The following is a 9,070-nucleotide window of genomic DNA, read 5'->3' as shown; positions in this document are numbered from 1 at the left end:
TGGCCATACACATGCACTCCTTTTGTCTAGGTGGTGTCCATGGGATCCAGGTGGCTGTACACGTGCACGTCCGACGTGCGGATGGTGTCCACTTTTTGTTAAGGGGTCCAAAATAAAGCGTCTCAGTCCATTTCAGGTTGAGAGTAATAAAACAAGCGGAGATGTAAAAGGCTTGCTTTTAAGTGTTAGGTTTGTGTTGCGTCGAGTCATGGTTATAAGTTGGTTAGGCTGCAGCTCGAGGACAAGCTGCATATCCAGGTGGGGTGTAGCGTTAGAGTACGTAATGGACCTGGGCTGGCAGTATAGCCCGTTAGTCTTAGGATTAATTAGAGATAAGGGTTGCTTGCTTAGGGGTCAAGTAAGCCTTGCTTAGGAGTCAAGTAAACCTCTCTATATAAAGAGAGGAGATGTATCAATCTAATCAAGCAAGAATTAAGAAAAAAATCCCTTTCATCTTGCCTGGCCGTGGGCAAAAGGTCCCCGGCCAGCCCTCTCGCCCCCTCCTTATAGCAGCGCCATAACACATGGTCTAACTGGGAACTCTGACCTGCAGGGTCTTCGATGTATCTTTGAACAAGAAGTTAAAGTATATCAGGAGATCGTACTTCGGCTTCCTGCGTGTTATATATGCCACGGTGATCGACAGGCGATGGCACATCAGGAAAAGGAGAAATGCCGATAACAAGGATCCCTCCATGGCACGCCTACTGGTAGCGATTACCATATTGTTCATTCAGCAGCTGGTGTTCGCAGTTATACTGTGCCCTTTAGCAGCGCTTTACTTGTGTGGGTTGGTGATCACCGGCGGGATATCTCTGTGGCGCCTGATACGGCGCGATTACGGCGAGGTGGATGGACGTGCAAACCTGCAGCCTGCTCTGAATGTCTTTTACTCACTGGCTCTGTTCCAGGGTGTGCTCTTCTGCTACAGGTTCTTCTCATATTCTGCAGGAGATGGGCTAGTCAGTAAAGTGGTCGAAGAATACAAGCTGGACAAAGAAGGATCCGTTCGGAAATCGGTGAAGGAGTACCTGTGTCAGACCAGAAATGGGTGCGCCAAGGACCCATCATTTGTAAAGGAAAGGAACCTGGTCACGTACGCTGTGGATTTGATGAAGTCTGAATCATCTGGCAGCTACCTCTCCGGGGTAAGGATTTTGGACGCACTCTTGGCACAGTCAGCTCTCAAGGAGCAGCACTCGATGATTGCACAGCTCATTGGGTCGGCATCCTGCAGCCAGATAGTTGAGAAACTGCTGCAGGCGCTCGATTCAAGAAGCCGACAAGACAAGGAGATCATGGAGCTCGCTGCCAGGATAGTGGTGAAGCTTGCTGGAGAGATCCATTTGAAGCGGTTTCCACAAGGCATACTGTGTATATCTTCACTGCTCGAAACCTCTCAGCGACAGCCTGACGATGACAGTGCCCCTTCCGGTGAATTCAAGTCGCTCATGAAGCAAGGCCTTGTTATCCTTGACAGCCTCGCTGCTGACAAACATAACTGCTGTCTCATATGCGAAGACCAGAGCCTTCTCTTCAAGGTCATGGCCCCCATAAGCTCTGATATGCTCCACCTCATTGATCATGACGAACGGTTTGGTGTAGCTGCAGCATCACTGCAAGTCATGTGCCGCATCGTGACTTCTCCCGGAAGCACCGGCGAGAATCTCCGTAACCAAATCCACGGAAACACGGAAGTGATCAGTAGCATGGAGCGGATTCTGCACTGTAAAATCTGTCGTAAACACAAGTTATACATACTAGTCATCAAAATTCTCACAAAACTACTCATGGATGCAGCTCCAGGAGTGGGCACCAAAAGCCGAGGAAAATTCATCGAGACAATGGCTCGCATCTTCACTTCTGATTCTGAAACCCAAGATAGCTCCATCAGAAAATTGGCAGGGGAAGCACTGGCGATGCTAAGCGAAAAATATGCTACCATCTTCTAATGGTGGTGTTGTCGATGATCTAAGTAGGATGCTCTTTAAGGCTGACCACAACACATACAGAATAACTGCAGCTGAAACCCTGAAACATCTTTGTATGCATTACAAAGAGAATGAAGATTGTTTCAAGGAACTCATGAAAGCCATGAAAGATGTCACGCCAAAGGTGAACTTTATTTTGTTTTCTTGTTCTCTCACTTGAATTATTACCGTTTCTTCTCATCTAAATAGCTTTGTACCCTGGTCAAATTAAACATGCTCTTGCCATTGCAGGTTCTCATTCAAATACTTCCTCATGGATCAACAAGGAAGGAAGTACAAGCAAGAAATGAAACAGATAAAGACAAGTATCAGCCACCAGGAGCTGACTTAGAAGATGGCCATGAGAGTTGTGTTTCATCACAAGACAATGGTCCGGACGAAATCATTTCCTCTCTTCAGGAAAAGGATGAGGAATCTGTGGACAGGAAATTGCACGCAGCTTTATTATCTCTTTGTGCGGCAATATTTGATAGATTGATCAGTGACAAAGGTCATGATTTAACTCCGCTGGTTAAGGCAATTGTCTCAGAAGATGCCGCATTTAGCTTTGTTGGGAAGCTCAGGGAGATGGTTGAAATAAACCGTGAGCCCACAGCCAATTGCCTGATGATAATGAAGATTATCAGCAAGATGGTAATATCAATGATGCAGCATGGAGGCTGGTACGTCAAAAAAAATCTGGACAGGACAGGTTTGACAGCTTGATACTATCTCTGTCTAATGCTTCAGATAATATGTCAGCACTTGAGGGTTTCATGATTTTTGCTAGTGCTGATCGTCTTGCAATGAAGGAATTTGGCACTCTCGCTTCCCTAGTGAGTAAAGCACGAGAACTTCTGGACAAAAATAAGATGGAACATCAATCGGAAATTATACCAGCACCTTCCGTGTCAATGGAAGTCAGCTCATCGAGTAGTACTATGCACATTTAAACATTTACACACTGCTAGCTACCAGCTACTTGTGTTGTTCGTAGTACCTATTGTGGATTAGTTGATCCTCAAAAAAGGGAGAGATTATATGTATCATTCCCTGCCTGTTGTGGGCAGAATCATATTCGCAATTTGTTTTCTATAAATGTGCATGTGTCATAGCTGAAGTTGCAAAGTGAAAATGTGGCTTCGATGGAGAGTACTTTCCTGAAGAAATCTGTGGTAGCAGCTAGAAGGTCAAGTGTATAGGCTATGGTTCATCTTCTAGGAGGTACTCGGCTCAAAAGTTGTCTTCACTTGTCATGTTACTGGAGATTTCTTGAGTAAGGAACTCATACAGTTTACAAATGTTTTTGTATGAACATTCGCCTTACTGGCCATTCTATCAGCACGCCATTCTTAATATGTGTTCTTGGTTTACACAATCTTCTTGTGTGTGACCTTGAAATTCTTTCAGAATTTTGTTCAAAATTGCTAATTCCAGATTTAAGCTGCATCTGCCACTCCTATTCATCCATGAGCTCATGGATTCATCCATGATATTCATATTTTAAACAAGATATGCACAACTCACACAGAAAATTGACTTCGTGGTCAAATGGAAAATTAGCTAACTCAAGACTTCTTCAAATGGCGAGCTAAGAACAAAGGCCCCATTGGGAACTCACCTGACTTCCTCAACTCCTAGATGCCAACTTCTCCACATCGATGCCAGTTGCCAGCTTCTCCGGTGGAGGCAGGAGTATCCGCCCAGACGGGCTGGCAGCCCAGCAAGGAGGCCTGAGGTCCAATTCGGCGAGTGTTTGAGGCTTTGGGCCAGTCAGACTCATCGATGCGGCGGGGAACAAACTGGTCTGGCGTATAGTGCGGTGGGGAGGCTCATCGGAATAGCTCATTCGGCTGCCGATGGCAAACACGAGGAGAAAGATATGAAGCTCGTCATGGTCGGGCGTCCGAGCGGAGTCGATGCGGTGGCGACAGCGTGATGGGGCGGGAGAAACCTGCGGGTATCAGTTGAAAGAATTTTCTCAGCTACGAAGATTATCAAAGATAGGGCTGTGCTGGAAGCCTTTCCGTCAGTTGGTCACCTTCTATCGGATGTACATCTCCAGCTGGCTTCCACATACTGCAGGTGCTCTGCATTCTTTGTGGTTGGGCCGAGTCCCGCAACGGAAACAGCTGCTACTGCGATGGCGGCGCCGTGGTTGTCGTCAGTTATATATGTTGCATTTCAACCGCAGCAGCTAATAGGGGGCGTCATCATGGATAAAGTCATGAATTAGATCAAGCTGGACAAACGAGCGCAGCGACGGGGACATTGATGGACTTGGGGAGGACGAGAACGTGAAGGCAGCGTCGTCGGCTGGTAGCATATGGGCAAGGAGAGGACCCATCAGTTTTTGACAGAATGTAGATAGTCCATATTGCCCTGGGAAATCAACGGTGAGATGGGACTTGTACTGTTGCTTCACGCACAAACCAAGTGGGGAGTTTAAAGTTCAGGGTTGAAATATGAACTTCTGCAATAGTTGAGGGTTGAAAAGTGGACCTTTAAAAAAAAGGTTATAGATCCCTGAAACGGCATGATGGCCACAAAGGTGAAAATAAAAAGCATGTTATAGACAAGAATACCTGATCCATAATTATATGTATTATTATGTATTTATGTTACCTGTTTTGTGGTATTGATTGTGCTGGCTTCCAAATTTAGATATCTGGATGACAGGCCAACAAAGAGGTGTATCCCACACATGAATAGATTGAAGTAACACCTTGATGATCACAAATGGAAACATAGGGGACTTCAGGAGGAGCACTTCAAGAACTTAACTTCAACACATTTCACCAGAAGCCTCCACATGAACAATTGCCATTGTTAAAATGGTGAAATCTGTACACATCTCGCAATACAATTTCTCTTCCCATGACTTCAGAGGTAAACTTCATCCAAGTGTGGCAATCGTTGCAGACACGGAGATTCTTAATGACTCTAAGGGGCATAGAAGGAGGCAAACTCATCAATCCAAAGGCCACAGCTAACTTCTCGCTATGGACAAAAGCAGTGGGGTCCTTTTGTTCTTTCTCTTTTTCTTGGAAAAGAAAATAGTTCCCTTGTCTGTACCCTATTTTGGCTAACCTGTCATCTACGTCAGCCAAATATTTGTAAATCTGATGAGCCAATGGGTGCAACCGATCACCAACAAAGAAAGCATGAACCACGTTCTTTACTTCAATCCAGCTACGGCCGGGCTCTTTTCTGACTCCTCTGTCTTTCATCATCTTTCTGACGTGATCCCTGTAAGCCCATTTCCCAGTAACAGCATATGCATTTGAAAGGAGGACATATGATGCTGAATCATGAGGTTCTAACTCCAGTAGATACTTGGCTGCAAGCTCCCCAATTTCGATGTTTTTGTGCACTCTACAAGCACTGAGAAGGGTTCTCCAAACCATTGCATTAGCAGATACAGGCATTTCCTCAACAAATTTCCTTGCCCGGTCAAGTTGCCCAACTCGTCCAAGAATGTCTACAACACAAGCATAATGATCAGGCCTTGGATGGATTCCATGCTCACTAGACATGGATTCAAAGTAACCAAGACCCTCCTCTACCAGACCCACATGACTGCAAGCAGCTAAAACGCCTATGAAGGTCACATCATTTGGTTTTAGACCTTCTTGCTTCATTTGATCAAATAGATCCAAAGCCTCTAGGCCACGTCCATGTTGTGAGCAACTTGTAATAATAGTATTCCATGACACGTCGTTCCTTTCAGACATTTCAAAGAACTGCATCTTGGCATCTTCAATGCTGCCACATTTCCCATACAGTGAAATCAACGCATTGGCAACTTCAGTTTCAGAGGTGTAACCTGTTTTAGTAACTGTAGCATGTATTTGCTTTCCTTGTTTTATATCTGCAAGGTTAGCTGATGCACTAATAGAGGATACAAAGGTGAACACGTTATACTTGACACCTGCTTGATACATCTTAATAAATACCTCAAGGGCCTCTTCATATAGACCACTCTGTGCAAAACCAGATACCAGTCCATTCCATGTTATCTTGTCTTTATGTTCAACTGCCTCAAATAAAGAGAGAGCTTCTTTGCTTCTTCCACATCGTGCATAAAGGTTTACCAGCGCATTCCAAATGGAGACATCTGCTGAATAACCAGACACATAAACCCGAGAATGAATCTGCAGACCCTGACGGATCGCTTTAATTCCAGCACAAGCACTTATAGCACTTGCTAGCCCTATGTTATCAGGCCAAATTCCAAATAGCTGCATATCTTTGAATGTTTCAAGGGCCTCTTTGCAAAAGTCATGTTGCACGTATCCAGCGATCATCGATGTCCAGGAGACCACATCTTTTGCTTCAAGTATTTCAAGAATTCTTCGAGCCTTATCAAGCCACCCGTATTTAGAATACATATCTATCAGTACACCACTGACATACATATCGGACTCAAAGCCAGTCTTTATGCTTAGTGAATGAATCTGCTCTCCAAGGTTAATTTCTCCAGCGTAAGTGCAAGTCCTTAACAAGCATGGGTATGTGAATTGGTTAGGGCGTACCCCTGCAGCTACCATTTGATAAAAGAGGTCAAAAGATTTTGCTAGATCACTAATCTGCCCATATGCAACAAGCATCAAATTCCATAGCACTACATTTGTCCTATCACCCGATTTGAAGATCTCGAGGGCTTCCACAATATCACCACATTTCACATAGAGATCAAGAAGCGAACCTTCAATTATGTAATCCGGAGACATGCCTGCTTTTAGCAGATAAGAATGGAGCTGCTTGCCCTTATTCAGATCCCCAATAGAGGCACAAGCTGCAAGGAGACTAGCAATGGTTACACAATCAGGCGTCCAGCCTGACAAGCGCATCTCCTCAAATATCTCCAAAGCACTCTCACCATTTCCACACTGAGCATGTCGCGAGATCAGTGTATTGAACGTTACTCTATCGCAGTACGGCATCTCAGAAAATACTCTTTCCGCCAGGCTAAAAGATCCGAACCGCAAGTACAGTGCAATAAGCGCATTCCCCACAACAGTTTCAGAGCACAACCCTTGCTTGTAAACTTGGACATGAACGAACCGCCCTTGCTCAAAAAGCGCAGCTTTAGTGCAAGCACTGAGTACACTAGACAGAACGTAAGGCGTGGGAACAACACCGGAGCGATGCATCTGGTGGTATAGCCCAACAGCTTCTTGTCCAAGACCATTCTGTGCATACCCTGACAACATTGCAACCCAAGAAACATTGTCCCTGGAAGATAGCTGCTCAAACACACGCCTCGCGCGCTGCACAAGCCCTTTCTTCGCGTACAAATCAATCAGCAGGTTGCCAGCGATCCGGTCTCCCCCGAGCCCACATGTGATCGCCTTCGCGTGGATCTCCGGAACGAGCGGCCAGCGCTTGCCGCTGCCCCTGCACTCGCGCAAGGCGCACGCGAAATCAACAGAGCCAAGGCCCCTGCACTGCCTGACCTTGGCTGCGAAGAGCGACAGGAGCTTCTCCGGATCTTCGTGCGCGAGGAACCCAGTGAGCGACTTGTTAAGCGAGGCCGCTGCCCGGCGCGTCATTGAGCCGAACACCTTGGGCGCGACGGGGTGAAGGACATTGTCCAAGTAGCTCGCTGGTGATATGTTAGTGAGAGGGAGCGCGCGCGAGGCAGGGAGGTTGGAGGTGGTGGAGGAGGTCAGGTCGGCGGCCTGCGCCGGAGCGATGGCTGCTGTGCGGCTTCAGGACGAGCTCGCTGAAGCGCGACTGCGCTAATCTCGTGCCGGTGAGCAAAGTTACCAGGATAGGCGACGTCTCACGATACTGCTTTATTTATAGCATCTCCACAGTTCCTAAATTTAATATTTTTAATCTCATACTCCCTCCATTTTTATATGCAAGACGGATTGCACATATGGAAGTGGGATTAAGTGGGACTAATCAGCCCATCCCACTTAAACTACTTTAGCGTGTTCGCATTGAACACAAAAATTTAATTGGGTTGTCTCATTTAGCCGACCCATTATTACCATTTATACCTTTCTAAACATTAAATATGTCCACGCCACACGCGAGCCCCCATGGCAAGAGGACGAGCACAATCATGGCATCTAGGTTGGGACGAGCACGAGCACAATCTTGGACATCAGCGTCATCTGCACTTTCTATGCCATCACCGTGAGTGAGGAGCCTGCCGAGGAGTTACGAGAAGGGCGCACTCCATTGTCGCCGTCACGCACAGAGCTAGACATCCCACCGGGGGACTTCCTGGCGATGTCACTGAGCAGGACCTTGCCGGGATCGGCTTGCTTGGAATCGCCGGTGTTCTGCTGGCCATCGGACATGAGGAAGATGTTGGACGTGCGAACTTTGGCGGCAGCGTGACCAGAGTGGTGTCCAAGCCGGACTAGATGTTGGCCTAGGCGAGCTTCGTGACGGAGCATAGCAGGCAGTGCCTAGTGGCGGAGTGGAAAAAGGAAACAGCATAGAAGGGTCGACCGGGGTGAACTTCACTATCACGAATTGCATCGCCCTCTTCATGCTATGCATCTTGTCGCCCTGCGTGCTGTCCCTCACGTCCATCACCACTACCAGGTCATGCCCTTCCCGAACGACTGTCGACGAGGTGACGTTCGGGTCCACCTCCGTCGTTACCGCATCCATCGCCAATGCCGCCTTGTCCTTGTTGTATACGGCATCTTGATCGTCACCAGAGCCATTGGTGTTGCCTGCATTGGAAGTGCGAGGCTTCGCATCGTCGTTGAGCGCCATGGATTCGGTTGATAAAGAGAGGTAGTAGAGTAGGCACACCTGACAGCTAATAGAGTACGCACACCATGTATTGTAAGTGGGATCCCACTTATACCCATGAAACCTATATAAGTTGTAGTGGGTTGTTAGTAGGGATGTAAATGGCAAATAAATGGTGTCCGCAAGTCCCATTTAGTTAGTTTTACCTAGCTCCGTAGTTAATTTTTCTAGAAAGAAAAACAATTTTTTAAACTGCTAGATCACATAGTGGGTTAAAACGAGATTAAACGAGACCCGATTGACATCCCTAGTTGTTAGCTACTGCCTATCAAATCTATTGGGACTAAGTGTGTGACGCCCCCGATTTGACCGTACAC

At 46.7% G+C, this 9,070-nt stretch overlaps 1 protein-coding gene across 2 annotated transcripts; it reads right to left on the bottom strand.

Moving 5' to 3' along the window:
* Window positions 1–1,558: 1,558 nt before the first annotated feature.
* On the bottom strand, window positions 1,559–7,732 carry LOC119300251 (pentatricopeptide repeat-containing protein At4g13650-like). Of its 2 annotated transcripts, XM_037577274.1 has the most exons (5): window positions 4,596–7,732; window positions 4,012–4,496; window positions 3,592–3,924; window positions 1,762–2,594; window positions 1,559–1,667 (listed from the first exon to the last, which is right to left on the bottom strand). In XM_037577274.1, the coding sequence occupies exon 1, from the start codon at window positions 7,523–7,525 to the stop codon at window positions 4,766–4,768; it is 2,760 nt and encodes a 919-aa protein (XP_037433171.1). In that variant the 5' UTR covers window positions 7,526–7,732; the 3' UTR covers window positions 1,559–1,667; window positions 1,762–2,594; window positions 3,592–3,924; window positions 4,012–4,496; window positions 4,596–4,765. The 2 variants fall into 2 exon arrangements, with proteins under 2 accessions (XP_037433171.1, XP_037433170.1); XM_037577273.1 differs by lacking the exon at window positions 1,559–1,667 and having other exon boundaries at window positions 1,685–1,869.
* Between the last annotated feature and the right edge of the window lie 1,338 nt (window positions 7,733–9,070).

This window comes from Triticum dicoccoides, chromosome 5A (assembly GCF_002162155.2).
Source record: "Triticum dicoccoides isolate Atlit2015 ecotype Zavitan chromosome 5A, WEW_v2.0, whole genome shotgun sequence".
In the NCBI taxonomy this organism is placed as follows: Eukaryota; Viridiplantae; Streptophyta; class Magnoliopsida; order Poales; family Poaceae; genus Triticum; species Triticum dicoccoides.
Note: the sequence above shows the minus strand (reverse complement) of the source record. Positions and strands in the feature narration are given on the sequence as shown.

What these genes read in the sequence shown, in the direction of transcription:
- LOC119300251 (XM_037577274.1), bottom strand. Translation starts at nt 7,525, where the DNA reads ATGACGCGCCGGGCAGCGGCCTCGCTTAACAAGTCGCTCACTGGGTTC.